This window comes from Amblyomma maculatum, chromosome 3 (genome assembly GCF_055883805.1).
Source record: "Amblyomma maculatum isolate TAMU_Amacu chromosome 3, ASM5588380v1, whole genome shotgun sequence".
Taxonomy (NCBI): domain Eukaryota; kingdom Metazoa; phylum Arthropoda; class Arachnida; order Ixodida; family Ixodidae; genus Amblyomma; species Amblyomma maculatum.
The window spans coordinates 177,250,432-177,271,016 of record NC_139346.1 but is presented as its reverse complement, the minus strand read 5'-3'; the positions used below and the strand labels follow the sequence as shown (position 1 = coordinate 177,271,016).

General features: G+C 45.6%; 1 protein-coding gene across 1 annotated transcript in view; it reads left to right on the top strand.

Annotated features, from left to right (window-relative positions):
- The window catches only part of LOC146197040 (ubiquitin carboxyl-terminal hydrolase 48-like), a 59,958-nt gene that overhangs the window by 5,734 nt on the left and 33,639 nt on the right, over positions 1-20,585 (top strand). The window contains exons 8-14 of the mRNA XM_084598753.1: positions 1,674-1,782; positions 8,465-8,678; positions 11,437-11,643; positions 13,350-13,445; positions 17,616-17,728; positions 19,241-19,316; positions 19,679-19,787. Of these exons, the coding sequence (XP_084454879.1) occupies positions 1,674-1,782; positions 8,465-8,678; positions 11,437-11,643; positions 13,350-13,445; positions 17,616-17,728; positions 19,241-19,316; positions 19,679-19,787 (924 nt within the window). The remainder of the gene's footprint in view (positions 1-1,673; positions 1,783-8,464; positions 8,679-11,436; positions 11,644-13,349; positions 13,446-17,615; positions 17,729-19,240; positions 19,317-19,678; positions 19,788-20,585) is intronic.

The window sequence follows — 20,585 nt, the reverse complement described above, 5'->3', positions numbered from 1 at the left end:
GCTGATACCAGGGGTGCCATCCTGTGCTTACCTGCAGTAAATTGCAGTAAGTAATTTTATTCGAGCAAGCACGGATGGCGTAAGCCAAACTTGTGGAGCTTTAAGCGCAGTTCATGTAAATGTTTTCTGTGCTCATTATTGTTGAATCCGAGCGGTCATCTTTAACTAAGCCATTCTCCCCTCTTGCTCCCCACGACTTCTTGTTCATTCATTCATTCATAAATCTTTATTTACAAGGACGCTCTGAGGGCTGAGTGTGGCTTCAAAGGTAAAACAATCATTTCGCCTCTTCCATGTGGCGCTACCAGTGTCATCTATGCGAAGGCTGTTTATTTGAGGTCGCTTGTGCTGCAGACAATGCTGATTTCTTATTAATTCTGATTGATTCGGGCAAGCTCATAACCCAAACGTGGCATTAAAAAGCATACACTGATGCATGCCATTGCTGCATCATAATTCAATGCAGATAAGTGGGTGGTTTAACAGAGGGATGCATTTTGCGGTACGCGTTTAGTGTTGCAAGAGTGTGTAGAAACCGCTGCAAAGCATCGGAAGTTTTTTTGAAAGTTTGCAGTTGAAAAGCAGAACGTCAATCAGCACAGATGTGTATGAAAATAATATATGCAGTGAGAGTAATATCTGCTTTATGAAATAATACTTAGTACAGGCGGTTCCTCGGAGTGCGCTTGCATGCTCATACTCGGATGTTTTACTTTCATCCAAGTTTCGAAGAATGCAAGGTTGTAAATGAGCATTTGTCGGAATGGGAGTATAGCAGGGGTACATGATATCTTTGTGGCCTTTTTCATTTGTTTGTTTGTTTATTTTTTTTTCGTGTATATTTGCGTTGAAGTGCACAATCGGCAAAAGCATAATGCCATCTAAAGAGTTTAGCTCATTATGAGAACTTCAAAGAGTCTCTGCGATACCTTTGTTATGGCAGTTGCTTCATAATAACAGTATGACATTTGTTTCAACTGTTAGGTGCCACCAGGATTAAGGGCAGTGCAGCTAAGCATGTACTAATGCGCTTCCAGTATACGTTGTGGGAGCCTTTGATATGCGCACCAAGGGTCCATCATGTCGTCGAACATGCATACACTAACCGCATTCATAAGTATGCCTAGACAACGTGGACCCATGTGTTCTGCGGCCTGCATGGGCTTCAGCGCCTGTGCAAAATGGGTCTTGGGCGACTGATGTTGTAAAAAACGATTTCAGAACGTTTGGACCTGTTTTCTAGGTTGCAGCGCCGGTGCGGATCGCTGTAAAAGAGGGCACTCGGTGACTTTATTGCAACCACCCAGTTTGGTGTACCTCACCACACAGCTCATGAGCACATGGTCCGCATCACTTCTTTGCATGACAGGATCTGTTATGGAGAAAGCATAACCCAGGCTGAAGACTTTGACAATAACCCCCTTCTGGTCAGCAGAAAACACACTGCACATCATTAACCACTTTGAGACCTGGATACAAACAAGCGTGGTTCATTGGAGGTTCATTATGTGCAGTTGTAGGAAAATTTTACTGGGTTAGTTATATCTATTATACCATTATTTTATTACAAACTGCTTCATTATGGCAAGGTTTGTTTGTGTTTATGGAATGTTTTAAACACAGCTGTAACTTTCTGCTCCATTCTAGCTTTCATTTTCCACTCCTTTGTTTAGGTGCCTTGAGTGCAGCACAGAATCCCTGTGCGCTTCGAAGTTTTACGAGCTGGATCTCAACATCAAGGGCCTCAGGCACCTGGATGAGGCGCTCAACCAGTTCCTAAGGGCAAGTTCATTTTATCCCTTTCAGGAACTGTTTTGTGTAATTGTCCCAGATGAGAGGTGATTCTTCTGAGGGGGGTCATTTTGTCAGCTGCAATGGATGTAGCTTTGTTAAATTACACAGTAACTTGAATGCATTTGGTGTAATAGTTGCCTCCAAATCACCTCCCAACACTAAACATTTTAAAGTGGAAATTGAAACTGTTTCTTCGTATGCACATTATAGTTTAAGTATCTAAGCTAGTGTTAGCATTCTGGCCCAGTGGACTTGCATTTAATGTTTGCTAAGTGAATGAATGTCCTGGCCTCCCGAAATGAAAAAATGCAGTAAGTATTTGTGGTAAAGATGTACATTTTGTAAAGTTGCCAAGCAACCACACACATCTTCCAAACAGCCGATGGAGGCCTGTTTTGGATGCCGTCTGATAGGAGTCCAAAGGTATACCTTTGTCTCACTAACAGACATCCATTGCAGATATCTGTTTCTGGATATTTCTAGGATATTCATATATATATATATATATTGTCACGCACTTCCCGCGGTTGTATTTGCTCACCCGATTGTAGTGGGTGAGCCAGTCATCCACGTCTTCCTCGGGCTTACCATAGAAGTGCCGGGGTTCCCGATAAGGCTGTGTGGTGGTCGGATGAGCTGCTGGCGTGGGCTGCGTTGAACCATCTGCTTGCGCCATCTCCGTCCGAAGGGGGGGTAGCCCAGCAATTCTTCTGCTCCGGCGAAGTAGGAGAGGTTCCATGGTGATCTGTAGCCTGCAAACTCCACCACACTTGTTACGACGTTTATTTACACAGATGGTAGGATACGCTGGAGATTAGCACACCACAGCGGACAGACCCAGCTTCCTCGTCCTCTTCCGCTTATTCCGCCAAACCTCATCTTCCTTCAATAAGGACCGCGGGAAGTGCGTGACACTGCCCCTTCGCAGACGATGCCCGCCGGGCGAGTCAAGGTTGGCGCCGCTTTTTGAGGCAGCAAGTTGCCGGAACCCTACGACCTCATTCTGCATTCGTGACGGTGTACTATACAGGAAGAACTACTCGTCAGTCGGTGCGCGGCTTCTTCTGGTAGTTCCTACAAGTCTTAGGTGTCAGGTTCTTTGGGTAATGCACGACGATGCCACAGCTGGACACTTGGGTTTCGCAAGGACATTGCACAGGACTAAGGAACGTTTTTATTGGCCGAAGATGCGTCAAACTACTCAACGTTATGTGGCCAGCTGCCTCCAGTGCCAGCAATTCAAGCACCCAACCTGCTCACCGCCGGGTCATCTTCAGCCTATAACGCCACCACGAACCCCATTCGAACAGGCGGGAATTGATCTTCTAGGACCGTTTCCCCGTTCCTCCAACGGAAACCGTTGGGTCATAGTGTGCGTAGACTACCTTACGCGGTACTGTGAAACTGCTGCTATACCGTCAGCCACTGCTTCTGATGTCTCGGCGTTCCTCCTACGGTCCATCATTCTTCGACATGGGCCTCCTCGTGTGTTAATAAGCGATCGTGGCCGACAGTTTACGGCAGAAGTTGTAGAAGAACTTCTTCGCCTCTGCTCATCCCATTTTCGCCATTCAACTCCTTACCACCCACAAACAGTCTTACCGAACGCACCAATCGGATGCTTAGCAATATGCTCGCAATGTATGTTGACTCCCGCCACAAAAACTGGGATGAAGTCCTTCCGTTTATAACATACGCATTTAACACTGCTAAGCACGAAACGACAGGCTACAGTCCGTTTTTTCTTCTCTATGCACGACCTCCACGAAGCACTTTGGACACGTTTCTGCCTTTCTCACTCGCTGCTGAAACTTCACTAGCGCATACTCTCTCTTTGGCTGAAGAAGCTCGTCGACTCGCTAGACTTCGCACTCTAGCCTCCCAGGAACGCTACAAGCAACGCTACGACAAGCGTCATCAAGATGTTAATTATGTCCCTGGTGACTTGGTGTGGCTTTGGACGCCGTTGCGTAAGCGCGGCTTGTGCCAGAAACTGTTGCACCACTATACTGGCCCTTTCGTTGTATTGGAACGCCTCAGCGCAGTAAACTTTGTAGTCTCTCGCGTGACCACCCAAGGACGTCGTTCTCGGAAGACTCAAGTAGTCCACGGGGCCCGCATGAAGCCCTTCTATCAACGTGACGAACCTTGACTCGCCCGGCGGGCATCATCTGCGAAGGGGGCAGTGTCACGCACTTCCCGCGGTCCTTATTGAAGGAAGATGAGGTTTGGCGGAATAAGCAGAAGAGGACGAAGAAGCTGGGTCTGTCCGCTGTGGTGTGCTAATCTCCAGCGTATCCTACCATCTATGTAAATAAACGTCGTAACAATATATATATATATATATATGCATGCATGCATGCTTTTTTTGCTCCTGCATGGTAGAGTACTGTAAAAACGATTAAATCAAGCATATTTTATTGTGATAGATGCACATCAGCATGGGACTAGGATATTTGTGAAATTCTTGAAATCTGAGTTCAAATATTGCCAGAAGCTTGAGTGCACACCCACCTTCCTGCTTCTATACTGGAGTGGCAAAAAAAAGGGCAAATATTTATTACTCTCGAAGCCTAAACCAAAATATAATGGGCACTGATATATTCATGAATGCTCAACTTACGTGTACCACTGTGAATAAAACGCACATAAACGTTTCAGAACCATATTTCATAAGGCAATTATTATGTTTCTTTTTGAATAGCCTCGCCATGGTGGTGCAGTGGTTAGGAAGCTCGACTCCTGTGCCCAAGGATGTGGGATCGAATCCCGGCCACGGCGGCCAGTTTTCGATGGAGGCTTAAAGCAAGGCACCTGTGTGTTGTGCGATGTCAGTGCACATTAAAGAACCCCAGGTGGTCAAAGTTTCCGGAGCCCTCCACAGCTGCCTCTCTCGTAGCCATGGGACGTTAAACCCCACTTTGGGACGTTAAACCCCACTAACCGACCAACCAACCATCTTCGTGAATAAGTACTGCAGTTTCAAATCAGCTAAGTTCTCCCAGTTGACAAGACTAGTACAAAACTAAGTGATTCCCATTTTTCAGCAACTCTCCTCAGTACAACTTTGGCAGTCCTTCCAAAACAGTATTTTGCTGTTCTGCCTTCAAAGCAGAATGTGTGCATTAGGGGCAAAAGAACCATCCTTAATGAACAGTGGGGCCAAGTAAAAACAGATTTACAACACGAAAGAGACATTAGAGGCCTATGTGCCAGTCTTCCAGCTCATTTGTAGGCATTAAGTCATTCCTGACATGTCTAATGGTGATTTCCACTGGTCGATCGGAGCTGGGCGCCCGAGCCGACCTAAAGCGCTACAGAGCGAATCAGCCTTGGTCGACCAGCGGAACGTGTAGAGCACGCGGCGGAAGTAAAGCTGAGCCGGTTTCGAAAGTTGTAGCCGCATCCCAGCGCCAAAATGTTCGCGGTTGATAAATAGGCAGGAGTGCAGCCCTCAACAACTTGCTTTCTCATTTTTTTAACGCTGCAGACGTTTTTCGATAGACGCACTTCGACATATTCGCGCAAAAAACGATTACATCCAGCGTCCTCTGCCGATGTCGCTGAAACGGTCAAAAACAGCCAAAAGAATCCAGCAGCATCCGGAAGTGACCGCGTCAGCGACTAGGACTTTCGGCGAGATCCGACTTCGGTTGGCGGATCGAGCTGGAGCGTCCCGAGTTGCCCCAAACGACCAGCGGAATACGCGCAACCTATCTTGGTCGACCAATGGAAATCGAAATCGTCGTCCCGGAGCAAGAAAACGTGCTCCGTAGCGACCAGTGGAAATCGCCATAAGCATGCTGTACATAATGGAGGCCTTCTGTTAAGGAAGTAAGAGCAAAAAGCATGTCTTGAGCCGGCACTACAGGCCATTTTGCAACCTATCTGTTGCTTTATTAGCAGGCCACATGAGGAAACATCCAGTCCAAGCTAGAATACCGACAGCTTCGCTGTTCCATCTTGAAAACGAGCACGTATGCTTTAGGTGTAAAACAACCATCCTTCATGACTTGTGCAAGGTAAAAACAGACCTAGCACGGAAAGAGACATGTGCCAGTTTTAAAACTTATTCATGGAGATTCAGTCATTCCAAACATACCGGAAGAAAGAGCACAACATACTAGTTCGAATTTTGTTGTCCTGCTGAGCTGCACGTAACATTTTCTGCACCTCTGTTCTGCTGGGGAAGGGTCACTCTATGCCTTCGACGGTCGCCCTTGTCAGCTGGCATGCCTTCTGCGGACGTACACCTTTTCCTTGAAAAAAACTATGACGACGTACAATTTAGGGGTATGCTCATGAGTTAATGATGCCAAAACATGAATTAGGGTAATGAGGTACACAAATCAAAAATTCTTTAGCTGCTAAGACCCCTTAAAGGCCCACTGTCCACCCTCCGGTCGAAAATATTTTCTTCCCCGGTGACTGTGAGACTTCGCCCCTAGAACGCAAGGCCGCAAAATGTTTTTGAAAAGAGTAACTAATAACGCAGTTACAGCCACCGCAATCACCCGATTCTGTCATGCCTCTCTTCTTCCATTCTCTCGCAAAGGTTTTTCACTCTCCTGCCCGAGGTCGTCTAGCCTCCGCAATACAAATTCCCCTTCCTCCTCCGCGTTTGGCGGGAGGTGGGGCGTGGCTCTCCGCGAGCGCGAAAAAAAAAAGAAACAGTCGAGGGAGCGCGCGCCGCTGGATTCAGCCTGGCCGTGGCGAGGGAAAAGCGCGCTGCGAGCGGTAGACACCCATCCTTCTCCCGTCAGTCAGCTAGACGGACCAATGGACGTCGTTCCCGATACGTACGTCGTTATCGTGGCCCGTCGGGCCAGCGCAGGGAGCGGTGAAGCTGGCTTCTCAAAGGAGAGCATGAGGGAGCTTTGAATTGTATTTTTGATGCTTTGCGGCGCGCGTGTCGCTGTAGAATTTTGCACAGACTATCTCCGGTACCTGATCGAAACACTGGGCTCCTTTTCTTAAAAGGGCCTTCCCTGGACAGTGGCCCTTTAAGAGCGATAAGGCGAAAGTCTTTAGGGCTGGTTTTACTATAGTGTTTATTTGACAGAACCCCGCCAATCGCACAGTGCAGGACAGTAACTTCTTCCGTGCTGGATTCAATATGAGTAGCTCCAGTCCGCGGCAATGGGACATACTCTTTGCAACGCTTGGTTAGTTTTCATAGTTAGCAGCAGATGACGTGCGCCACGCCTTCTCCTGGAGACTGGGGTGAAAGCATGTTGTCGTGCCCCTACGTTGCCATGGAGATGACAGACACACTAGACAAGTAGAACTAAGATATGTTTCTCACGTGCCAGGCGTGTCGTCTGTTAGAGCGCTTGATTTGTGATTGGAGGGTTAGGACTTCGATTCCCGGTGGAAGATAATTTTTTTCTTAAAGGGTAAACGGAATCCCACGGAACCTCGCGAACAGATCTCGCACACGCGAGATTTTCACCATGAGCCAAGCAAAGCCTTCGCCTTAAAAGAAGTAACATGGTCGCGAAGAAACGAAAGCATATTCAGGCATGTCTAGTCGGTCCTGTTTGATGTCTCTTCACTTTCAGTGACCACAGCAGCTCATTTTCCTGAAAACGAAAAAAAAATTTGCCATACAGTTATCTTGCCTGTGAACTGAAGACTGCCTTTGAAGTTTCAAACTGGTCAAAAGTGAAATGATGATATTATATATGCAATTGCTGCATGCTCAAGCGCAATTTCGACCACACCGCATTAACCCTCTTTTGACATGACTGCGAAATGAGCTCGACTTGGATCTGAGCAGGAAAAGAAATCGAAACTGACGAGATGTAGACCAAAATAGCCGCAAAGAAAGATGGATTTTATTTGTATGTGCAGAAAAGCTCTGAAACAACCAGTTATTCTAAGGCTACAGTTGCAGAACCTAAATGTTTGATGTGATTGCTTTTATGGCAACACCATTCAAGCTGCGTTGTTTAGCAAAAATAAATATGCCAAGAAATGTAATCTAGTTCTCATTGACACCACCTATCAATGCAACAGTGACTTGAAGTGGGAAAAAACATTCTGATATGCACGAGAAAAGTTTCGAATGAAAAACGAGTACACCCATATCAGGCCTGTGAATATATTCGCTCGTATATCCATCGAACGTACACCTTTGTCTCTCGTGCGGATGTACGGAATTGGGCATTGTTCAAATTTTCAGAGGATGTACAGATTGGGATATACCGAACAGGATTGCGCATGTGGATTCGATAGAGGTCTGTTTTGGCAAAAGATGTTCCGATCTAGCGCGGACGTCCGATGGACATCAGCGGCCACTTGGGCTGTTTATGCCTAAGGACATAATGAAGTTTGTTAAGGGAAAAATTATGTGAGTGGGCGTGGGGTGTATTAATTGAATGGAGAAAAGTTGGCTGATGTAATAAAGTCTAGAAGGAAGCAATAATGTGGCTCCTTGCGTCCAAGCAATATATGAGATCAGGATGGGTTGTTTGGCAGAAGAATAAAAATATCACTGTTCAGTGCTCACACATGGGAGCAGGTAGAAGTGCGTAATGTGTATATCAAGCATCCCCTGCAAACCTCCCTGTGTAAATATGTAACTGTGTGGCCTGAACCTCAGTGCATAAGCGTTGTTCAATAGTAAAGTTTCCTTTACAACGCTGTGACCTGTTTCTGCTCTGTGCAGGAGGAGAAGCTAGAAGGCAGCAACCAGTACAGTTGCAGAGTGTGCGGAGGCAAACGTAATGCGGTGCGTTGCATTCGGCTGCGCCGCCTGCCACCCGTGCTCAGCCTGCAGCTGCTGCGCTTTGGCTTTGACCGGCAGGCCGGCTGCCGCAAGATCAACACTGCACTCCAGTTCACCGAGACCCTCGACCTCAGCGCACACCTTCGACAGCCTCGTGTGTATCTGTAGTTGTTACGTGAGCTTGCTGCATGCCTACACTTATGGACATCATATCCAGGATCCCCAATTTTGACCCTCTTTTTGATATTACACATCCTCAGAAATCGGTCTTCATTCTGGCTGGTCTCCCTCTGCCCTCCCTGACATGTCTTTGGCCTGGAACTCCCGAGTTCTTCAGCCAAGAGCACGGCCGGTCTCGAAGGAGAGCGCGTTTCTCTCTTCTCTTACGGCCTCTCCAATGGGGTCTGTTTCCACCGCTCGCCGCGCCTCGGTGGGGTCGCCACCGCCCCACTGCTGCTCCTCCGCTACAGCCGTTCACGCGCAAAGGAAACGCGCGCTCGCTCTTCGCTCTGCCCGCATCGGTTGCAACCGGCAGGTTCTGATATTTCACCCCTTATGGCTTATAGGAAGAAGCCGTAATCAGCGCCTGATTTATCGTGTATGAGCAATAAAATAGTCAATAATGCGCGTGCGCGTGAGAGCGCGCGCGCCTTCGTCAGGGCTGTCGCGCACGGTCGAATGAAGTTTCGGGTGCACTTACATCAACACTTTTTGCCCCTAAATTTTTCACAAAACTATATGTACCATTTTATGCAGTGTGCCTTTGAAAGCTGTAAGCAGGTATAGCGCGACCTGACGCTAGTCTGCATGGCAAACTGTTCGGTGGATATTCAAAGTATTCTGTCAACCGCTGCCGTTTTCGTTTAGAGCAAAACAGGCACTGACGAAAATTCATAGCACGTCTCAGATTCAGAGTAAGGAACAAAAATTTACGCATACAGCTAAAATTTCAGTTGTCTAGTGGAGTGAGCTGTTCTAGCTTCGCTTAAAATAAATCAGTAGGCTGAAAGACAGCAGATGTATACGTAGTCTCGCGACTGACGCACACGTAGACAGTCGTAGTCAGTTTAATACCAGTAATAATAAAAACATTTAAATAAGGAAATATGGGCATAAACAGATATGCATAATTGAAAAGAGCAGGAAGCAATAAAAAAAATATCCTTCAAAGTTAACACATTGCACTCATTCATCAAAATGGTGCATGCGGCTAGAAAATTAAAGACTCAAAATCTTTTTGGACGGTTTGTGCACATAAGGAGCTGGCCTTTCGTTCCTGTCTGTCACCTTCTTAGCATAATTGACAAGAAGGAGTCTGAGAAATTTCTCACATATTAAAGAAGCGGACCTTGGCTATTGTCAATGCCTCCGAGCAACTCAGCAAAGGTGAGTTCTGAAGTGCTGGCTGGATTAAGATTTGAAGGACTTCAAGGACATTTCTGTGTGGTAGGTGCACGACAACTTTTTCAAAAAAAGACACGACCTTGTCCAAGAGGGCTACAAACTCTGGTTTTGGATAATGCAGTCCGCTAGAATCTTGTCATTGCAGAATAGTGTACATGGGGCTGCTTCTTTCGCTGGTTTCAAGAAGGATAGCACAAGCGTCACACCCGAAGTCACTGATTAACTTCACAATGTATCCAGCGACGTAAGCTAAACCAGAATATGTGACAGTGGGTAATGGGATGACAGGAGATACCATCACTTCTTTCAGTTCCTCGGTTACTGATTGCGGTAGAGCTGAAATGATTTCGTCGGTGTCGACACTAGGTGCCTAGGTGCGCAATACAGCGCGACATACAACTCCTATAGTCACCTCCGAATAAATAGCACAGAGAAAAGCTTTTATATCCATTATTGAGGAGTGTCCCTTGAGTAACAGTGGCGAATGTGTAATAAGCAACGCATTCTACCAAAATAATGGGGCAGCGATTGCTCTCTAAGGCAGTCATTACTGCACAGATAGTTACAAGGAACTATATTAGTTGAAAAACATACTAGAAAAAGAAAGAAAATATTGCTAGGAATTAGTGCTTGAAATAGATTTTTGTTTTTTTCATGAAATAATCATGATATCATGTAAACATTTCATTAAACCAACGTTTATTTGCAAAATTAAAATAATGTTTATAATACAACATAAAACATTTGCTGGTCTATAAATTATAGCAAAATTGAAAACAAAACTTAAAATCGTTTACTCTGACGTTATACTACTAACACTTTATGTCATGTAAGCATTGTGCAACTTACATTACATTTTTATAAAATTATTTTCATCTTCGGTGTTACCTCGATGGTTTCTCATCTAGCGCTGAAATACTGTTTTGCCATTGTTGCTGTTATGTTTGCCTTGAAGAAGCTTCGATGTGATCACTGCTCATTCACTTTTTTTATTCATCATCTTGTACAGGCTTGGGCAAAAATTCAGATTAAAATGAACAAAAGTAGATACAATGCCGCAATACATGTCATATGCTTGTCGAGCGTTTGCTGAACGACAGAGTTTTTTAATATAAAGACTCCATTCACGTGTGTAGCACGCTGACAGGATGCCGCTGCAGCATCTACCTTCTGTAATCTTTCATTTAGGGGCTGCACTCACCACGAAACCCGCGGGCGACAGCGCGAAACCAGGCAAAAGCCACCCACCGCCACTGAAGCAGGTGCGGAGCGAACAGTGAGCAGGTCGCGCCCCTTGCGGCGGCGGAGAGTGTGACTCAAGGAGAAAAGTTCCCATTGTTCACGGGGCGATTGAGAAGGCCGTAAGAAAGAGCGCGCGCTCTCTCCCTCGAGACCGGCCGTGCCAAGAGTTTTATAACCACAGAGGAGGGATCTGATCTTTTGTTCAATTGTAATCAATCAAAAGATCAGTCAGTCAGACATTGAGCCCAATCATGCTGGCTGTGCAGCGGGCAGCATGGTGTACACTTTGATGGCGGTGCTGATCCACCGGGGGTCCAGTGCCAACTCTGGCCACTATGTGGCCCACATCAAGGACCGTACATCGGGGTCCTGGTACCTCTTCAACGATGACGGGGTGTGCAAGATGCGTGGGCGTCAGCTGCAGCTCAACACAGACGAGGAGAACCCAATGCGACCCCAAGGCACCACTTCAGGTGAGTTGCTGGTCGGGAGCAGTGGGACCTTTTGGGACTAGTGTGCTCTTACAGCAGAGACATGCAGCCCTTTAGCCGTGTAGTATTCCTTTTAGGGGCAGCATTTTGCTTTGGTTACTTGATTAGAGGTAAGAAAGGGGATGACAATCTTTTTTTTCTTCTGTTGTGTGGAGGAAGCCTTGGGAGGCTGTATGAATTCAGTTACTGAAAAGAACAAAACAAATATATATATTTGTTTTGTTTTATTGGCATTATATGGGCATTATACGCAGCTAATAAATAGCGCACATGATTAATATTAGAATGCTTTAAAAACAGCAGTGCTCCTCCTACTATTGGCAACGAAATCTTGTGGGAAGCTGGTGTGCGGAAAAAAAATCATTTCAGTGCAATCATGCAGTCCAGTCACCAAAAATGTGTCAAGGTAGCAGGGTATGTGTGCTCCACCTGCTGGCAGCAAACAGTTTTAGGGATACCTAAACTTTTCTTGTAAGGGAGCGACGTGGCAATGTTAATGACTTCCGTCTATGGCTCGCTCTCCTTACGAATCCTTGTTTGCATACATACTCTTTGCCACTTTCTTAATTACTAATTCCTTAATTTGGGCGTCTGTTATCTCGCATATACTTTTTCAGATAGAGCTGTAAGCTGCTCCATTTTGCGAAAGGCTACGAAACATAATATGCAAGACCAAGCCGTACGAGAATGCCCACACAGCCTAGGAATAGCATCTCTGATTCAGGGTCCAAGGATACTGGAGGGTTTGATTCCTATCCAACCGTGTCCCCTCAAAGGAGTTACCTGAATTCGCATCTAGTGCAGTCTTGGTCTTGTGGTCTCGTGACATCACTGAACCCACTGACCAATCAGTGCTTAGCCATATCACCTGCCAGCTACCACCTACCAAAGCATTGTTATGATTCTTGCTCGCAGCACCAATGCCAGATTTTCTGAACAACGAGGCCTTTAATGCTGTCATGTTGATAACACGTAAATCAGTCACAAAGCAGAGCTACTATAAATTACTCAAAAGCTGCTACGATCATGCATTCCATAAATGTTTTTCTGCCTGTGGTGCACAAAGGGTACAAAATAGACACAAGTTTTTACACGCATATTTATACAAGCAAAGGTACAGGTCAGAAAAAAAAAATCTGCTTTCAATCGGCAACATGGTATGGAAAGAAATGGTGAGCCCGCAAGAGAAAAAAAAAGAGTAACTCCTAAGCTCTGCCTTTAAGGGTATGGCGCAACTTTGTTAAGCTACTGAGATACCACAGTACCCAGCTGCGGGTCGTAGTTTACCACCCAGTGTATAACGCTCTGCTTTAACGACGCCTTGTGAACGTGCCTGTGTGGCCTAGGAGCAGTGTGCCCGACTCGGCATCCAAAAGCATTGAAAGGTTGATTGTTCCACTTTCCCACCTGAGATGAGCAGCTCAAGTTGGCAGCTCCTCTGATGCCGCGTGGTCTCGTTAAGTCTCCTGAGCCATCGAAGAATCCATGCTCGGCCATGTCAGCTGCCACCTGCCATCTGGGATTTTTCGCTCACAACGCCGACACTAGCACCGACTCTGGATTTTCTCAGTTATGTGCCTTTTAACGCTATCGCATTAAATGATGTAGTGGGAAATAGGTGCCAGGGGAGTTTCAAGAGAAAGGATAATTGATTATTCAGAGTGCTACTCAATTTCTCTTTCTCGCAGGGGAGACTACTAGTGAGCCCAAGCGACTGGCCAAAGGCACCCATGACTCCACTGGGGCTTACATGTTGGTCTACCAGAGGGACGGCCATGCGCAGTGTGAGTGCACCCTCACCACGTACGGCGCACCAAGATGAAATGTGCAGCTAGAGATAGCGCTGCTAAACCTTATTCTCTGAGAGACATGTCAGCTGGCAACAAAGAAAAGAGTTTCGCCAGTTACGCTGTGACGCTGGCTCCATTTTACACTCAACTTGTGTCTGCATTTTTTTGTGATTGACTGTAGAGAGAAGCAGCTTTGTCACGTGGCTCCGGAATCTTTCGTCTTTTTCTGAAGCTGTGTGATAGTACAGCGCGGTCCACTGTTAAAGAGAACATGAGATCGCATGGCCTAAACACTTTGCAGAGCGCTGCCGCTGGATAGATGGCACCAAGTGCATGCTCGGGGAGAGCAGTCGGCCCTGCTTGCCGCGTGTGCACCTTGTGCTATCCTTTGTCGCTGGCTTTCTTGGGAGGGCTTTGTAAAGTGTGGCAGCAACGCGGACTTCTGTTCCCTTTAACAGTGGACCATATTGTACATGCAGTGGAACCTGTAGTTGTGAAGGGGTGCCTTGCAGTGAGTGGAAGCTGCCTTGTCTTTGATTGCACCCTTTTATTCTTAATTAAGGGCAAATGTTTAGATAAGTGCACTATATATAGCTGGTACATTGCTCAACTGACAACTGACCAAACACCTTTTGAAATTGTTGTTGAAATGAAAGAGCGTGCCTGTTACTGACAGAATTGAGCTGTGCAATAGTGGTGAAAGGGATATTTGTATATTTTTAATTTGGCATTGGCAGTTGCGTAAAACAAGCTGAGCCGATGACCTACGATGAAGCCTTGTTGTTATTATCAGTATGCCTCACTACTTGATCTAGTCTCAGTAAACTATAACGTGTTGAAAAGTGCACTTTTTTTTTCATCTATGTTTGTCATATTTGATTATTGTAAATGCTGTCTCCGATTCATCTTTCAGTAAAAGGCAGTGTGGTGGATGCACCACCTTTTATTGAAAGTTGGTTAAAGAGAACATAAACCATATCGAATATGACAAACACCTTCACATCAACTATAAATTGTTTTGAATTGTTGTTACTAGATGGCGCCACAGCATTCATTCCTTGATCGAAGAGATTGTCTGCTAAAAAATTCTAGAGGGCACTTTGGACCACTAAAGTGCAATGAGGCGAAAGCCATATAGTGCGGTGGATCGTAGCCCTTCACTATAGCACCTCTGTCTCCCTCTTCTTTCACTTCCACCTTCCTCCCTTCTTTTGCATCATGGTGCATGTGTCCACAGAGAATTGTGACAGATACTGCGCCTTTTCTATCCTGTAAATCAATTTCAAACGGCGCTGATGCCTGCTGTACTAACGCCTCCTAGACATCTGGGTCTGCTTCTGTTTGTTGTGTGGTGCGGCGCTTGAGGAAGTTCCAAATGAAAGGCGCTGCACGAACGCCCGATCGGACGCCCGGCGAGGTCAGCTTCGTATATGCATGAATTGCCTGGGGACGTCATGCCCTCTCGTGACGGTACATAGCGCTCCCCTTGTCGAACACAACCAGCATTTCATCGAAGGCATCGGAGTTCACCGGCGTTATATAATTCGTTCACAGGAAAGGAAAGGCGCAATATCTGTCACTCTCGGAATCCCGCTATCATCCTCACGGTAGACAAAGGGAATTATGAAGAGCGTTTCGCGATCCGGGGCGTGGCGCAGTTGGTAAAACACAGGGCTGGGTATCCAATGGATGAAGGTTCGATTCCTGAGGGAGACAAGGTTTATTAATTTATTTTTAACTCTTGCTCTCGAAAGCGTGACACCTCTGCTGACAACCTTCTGTCAACAACGATGAGGCATTAAATGGTCTGCTCGATTTGGCTACACTTTCTACACTAGTTCACAAAAGTTTCGTGCAAGTGTAGTGCCAGTTCCCGCAGTGCAAGGACAGCTAAACACTAGCGCCCTCCGTGTAGCTGCCAACTCGAGTGCGCAAGTGCAGGAGAGGGCAAGCCTTCGTCTGCTGCGGCCCTTCCTCTGCGCTTATGACACTTCTTGACCAGGCTTGATGCCTGCATGCCTGTTTGTGCATGGTGTGACATGTGCGCAGCATTGTTTTTCTTCTTGTGAATGCTGTGGAAAATAGAATATCTGGTGGCAGCAGCAATGGAGCTCATTGACTTAGACAGGGATGATGAATTTGACACCACCCTTTCCGTTGCCTTGTGCAAAGTGGCGCGGGTCGAGCGTCCTCGAGTGAACAGCTACTTTAAACTTGTAGCAAAATACTTCAACTTTGAATTCAATAAACTATTTAGACCTTCACGTGAAACATTTGAGGACCTATGCACGCAGTTTCGTCTGTCACCGTACTATCCAAAAAGTGTTTCAGGTCGTCCTCAGATCACAGCAGAGAAAAGTTGCCCGATTACTTAGTGCTACCTTGGGGCTCAAACAAGTATGTATCCAGTTGCCGACAGATTCGACGTGTCCGAGTCGTCGGTTGTGCTGTGCACTCAAAGGGCGCTAAACTTTCTGCAGTCAATCAGCGAAGAGGTGATATGCTGGCCAAGCACTGCTGACATAACCCGCAATAAAATGGCCTTTCTTTCAAAAGCCGTGCGAAAGGCCCCCGCAACACCGTTGGATGCATCGATGGCTGTCATGTCAAAATACTGAAGCCTGAAGGATCAACTGAGTCATACATCAGTAGGAAGAATTTTCTATCGATAATACTACAAGCTGGTTGCAACAACCAAAACAAATTTTTGGATGTATTTGTTCGATTTCCCGGTTCAGCACACGATGCTCAGGTGTTGCGGGAATGCATATTCTTTGAGGAAGCTGTAGGCAAATGTGGAGCCACTTACATACTCTGAGATTCCACGTATCCCCTGTTGCCTTGGCTTCTAATGCCATACAAAGACAATGGCTCAAGTTTTGCTGCGTGGAAGAAGAGATTCAACAAATTTCACAGCTAACAGAGTTGCCATTGAAAACGCCTTTGGGCTTCTGAAGCAACAGTTCAGAAGACTGTACCTTGTCGATGCAAAGACAATCATGCAGTGTTGTCATACAGTTATGGGAGGGTGTGTGCTTCATAACATGCAATTCCGTGCCGTTGATCAAAATCAACATGGCCACGGAAATGTTTGCTACAGGCTCACCGGGAGGCTAGTGCAGAAGTGTAGAGAACTCGTGGAGTGCTCTGGCTACACTGACAAATCAAAGGTGCGAGTGTAGCACTGCCTGAACTAGTGTAGAAAGGTTAGCCAAATCGAGGAGACCTAAAGGCTTTCGCCTTAAAGCAGTTATCAATAGGACGTGCATTCGCATGTGATGACAGAAGTGTACGCTATTCTGTACTAAAACAGCCTACAGCAGAATCGCGATGATACAGTCACGGCTGATACGAATTTCAGAATTATACAAAGCAGTAAAATTTCCTGGCCAGAGTGCACTGTATGTAGTTTGAAAAATTTTGGTCATTCCGAACACTCTCCTGCACCTCTCTGGACCATACAGCTATGCGCTTTGTGACTGTGCTCCCGCGCGCTGAGTGCTGTGTGCCTGATGCATGATTGCCAGTCATCGCGATTGCTCCATGGTAGGAACCTTGAGAAATAATTGGCGGGCCTTGGTGGTAGGTAAATCCTGTCAGCCGTAAAAAGACCTGCACGATGGCATTTCTCGCGTATCTGCAGGCTGATTTTCCTCGTCTTTGATTGACACAAATTTTTGAGGTTCACATATTTTCCATGACCCTGTGAGGTTCGTATAGCTGAGTTTTTACTATAAGTACTGCTTGTGGCTAAGGCCATATTATTTTTGTTTGTTTTTTTTCTTTTTTTGCTAGCGCAAAGTTGCTGTTACACTTACTGACCGTGGTCAAGAAATTTTTGTCAAGAATCGACAGCATTCCTACTGAAGGCAATGCAGGATCGAGAGCCTTGGACACTAACCTCACCTTTGCACCAAGAAAAAGGTGCCTCCTCAAAACGCAGTTCTCAGTCCTTCCAATCTTGGAATCGGAGCCCATTTTCACTGTTACTGAGCCAGGAGACTAGTTGTCCCATGTAATTGATCTTTTTTTGCTGCAATTTCAACAGGTGTTTCGCAGACTGATTGTGACTTAATTACTTAATAAGGTATTCAAAAGTTGCGTGTTTAGATAAATTTTTATTTCTTGCAAAGGTGTTGAGGTTGCTTTGTGCACTCTATGCAGCGTTTCCAGCAGACCAGGACCCTTTCTGGTTACTACCCAAGCATTTGCAAGAGGCTTTGGATGCCGACAATGCGGTCTTCGAGCAGTGGGTGGCTGATATGGATGCCATGCGGGTGCGTCTCTTTTTCGACGCTCAAATCTCATTTGTTCACGAGTTTACCTAATGGTTTGTTTAGTTTGCTACTGGTTTGCCTGCCTTTTGTGAGCACGGTTTGCGCAGATATGTCTGTTCAGTGATTGGATTTTCGACGTTATTTGATTTGCGAACAATAAAGCGGTCCACTGAAAAACAGTAGCAGATGGGGTCACTGTAAAGTGGGCTCTTGGGTTGCTTATACTAGTATAGTAACTTTCACTAGCAATCTATCACGCTTAGCAATCTAAAAATTAGCACCTGTGTTGTTTGTTTCCATCTGTGTCGTGTGCCTGCATTGTTTCCTCTTCATTGTGGGTGCGTGAACATTCGAAATTCGAATATGAATCAAATATATTTCTTATTCGATTCATATTCATATTCGAAAGACTCGTGTTGAAAATTTTCGAATTCACTTCGGTTTCATTCCACTGCACGCTTCACTGCAATGCTTAGTCGCGCCCACCCTGCAGTGAAGCATCTCAAAATGCGAAGGGGCTGTTTTGAGAAGATGGCCTCCCCGACAGTAGGACCGTTTTTTTAACCTACACCAGCTACACTAGTGTAGCAAAAAGGTATAGGTATAGGAGATTTGCTACACTTGTGTTGATGGTGTAGTTTAAAATAATGGCCCTAGTTAGTGCAAAGCTAAACACTTAATGAAACCAGGAAAAATTGACGTTCTTACTTCGTATTCATCTCAAATGCAGACAACCATCATGAAGGTGTTCGTAAGGTTAAATTACTGATGCAAACAGGTTTTGGTAGTCTTTTCAGGCCTATTTGATAATTCGAGCTTTTGTTTCATTCAGACATTTTGTCCGGCCCCTTGAAGCCCGAATTGATGAGTGTTTACTGTGTTTAACAGCGATATGATAGCTACACCGTTTCATGCAGGTCCATCCTATCCAAAAATCTGATATATGAAATCCTATATAAAATATATATATTAGATTTTTCGGTAGGGTATAGTACACACTTATGTTCAATTTTAGTTTAATTTTACTTGCAATTACCATATTAATTTTGAAACAAACATGATAATCAATGTTTTCTATTTTTAATTTGCATTTCACTGATCAGATATTCGATTCTATATTTGAATGCATTTTTCTCCTATGTTCGTATTTGATTCATATTCTAAAATTTGAATATTTTCACACCCCTACTTTTAATGCTTAGGAACATTCCTTGTGGAAGTGCATAAAGCTAAGAAAACCGATTTTGTTATCTTCCTTTTTATGTTAGAGTCAGAGGACAAAAGCTCTTCCATATCACGAAACTGGAATATACAGGGAAGGAAAGTTCACGCTTTGACATGACATGAAGGACAATGTCGCAGGTGGTATAGATACTCCAGCATGCTACTGGCATCTGGTGGCCCAAAGGGGCAACTGATGCGTTACAAATCATTGTCACACCCAGAGCGAAGCCTCACCAGTCTCTAGCTTTGTGGACAGCATCACTGATACCCCTCATTAATGTTGTGCAGGCAGACAAGGTGACTGCTGGCCGGGCTCAGCAAGACGAAGTTCGCTCCCTCTACAAGCAGCTGCCTGTCATCAAAGGTACTCTCGACTTTCCGTAATTCGACAGTAGTGGTTGTGTTGTGTTACACTGCGGTATGAATGAAGCACCCCAAAACGATTTAGGGCATGAACACCCCGCCAACTAAAAATCGAAGCATTTTTTTTTTTGTGCTAAATTTTTGTTTGGTGTGATGTGGCTTTGCTCTCGATCGTTATCGATGAGTGTGTTGCACGTTTGTTTACCAACCAAAACTTAAGGTGCTTGTTGGGCCAATTAAATCATATCAGGGGTAACAGAAAGCACCCGGCACCTTGGAGCTTCTTGGGGCCACTGCTGGTGTCTCATTATTTTGCATTTCGAGTGCCAAGAATGTTCCGTTAATATATGTAACTGGTGCCAGGTGAACCGGTGGACTGGATTGCCACTGACTGGCTGGTCAAGTGGCTGGCCCAGGACAAAGAGCCGGTACCGCCCGTGGACAACTCTGCTGCTCTCTGCCCGCACTCTCTGTGAGTTAACGTGGAAGTACCAGTTTTTAACCAAAACAACAATGTTCCTGCGTACAAAGTTGGGAAGTGGAAATGGGATGGGAACAGCAGCTAGTGTTCAATGATGTTCTGGCGACAGCTTTTGGTGTGTGGTGGAAAGCATGGATTCCCTAGACAAAAGCTATATTGATGACTTCTTGTCAGGCAGAACATTTGGGTTACGACTCCAGTGTCATTCTTGCTTTAGCAAAATACCGTATAAGCCATATTATAGGTTGAGTGGGAATATAGGTCGACCCCCTTACCGTGAAGTAAAATATGGGGGGGGGGGAGAAGCGCACATGTTTACAATATCGGCTCTTTGCTGCTTACCACCTCCCAGAGTGTGTCATCTAGTTCCATCAAGCGTGCTAATTATGCAGTATTTCTAGACAGGTTACATGCGAACAGCTGACCTTGTCCACAGCATCTTACACTCTTTTCTGAAACGCCGAACTGTCACTGAGAGAGCAGCCATATTGCCATTGGCGAACATAATTTTTTCTGGAAAGCCACTGTAAACTGCCTCTACATGCTGTTATTTATTGCTAGAGGGGCATTTTATACTTTCATATGTCAAACGAAAACATACACGAAGATACATGCGCTCGAGATGGGGAAAAAAATGCCAGCAACTACAGGATGTCGATACGGTTTTGGCTGTCCTTCGCGAGCAGGCACACCACTTGTTGCCAGGCTGTGCCTCAAATTCTGCTAAAGACCGCTATAGGCACCCTGCAATGCATTTTCACGAAACAAGTCGCGCCGTCTGGTGGCTAA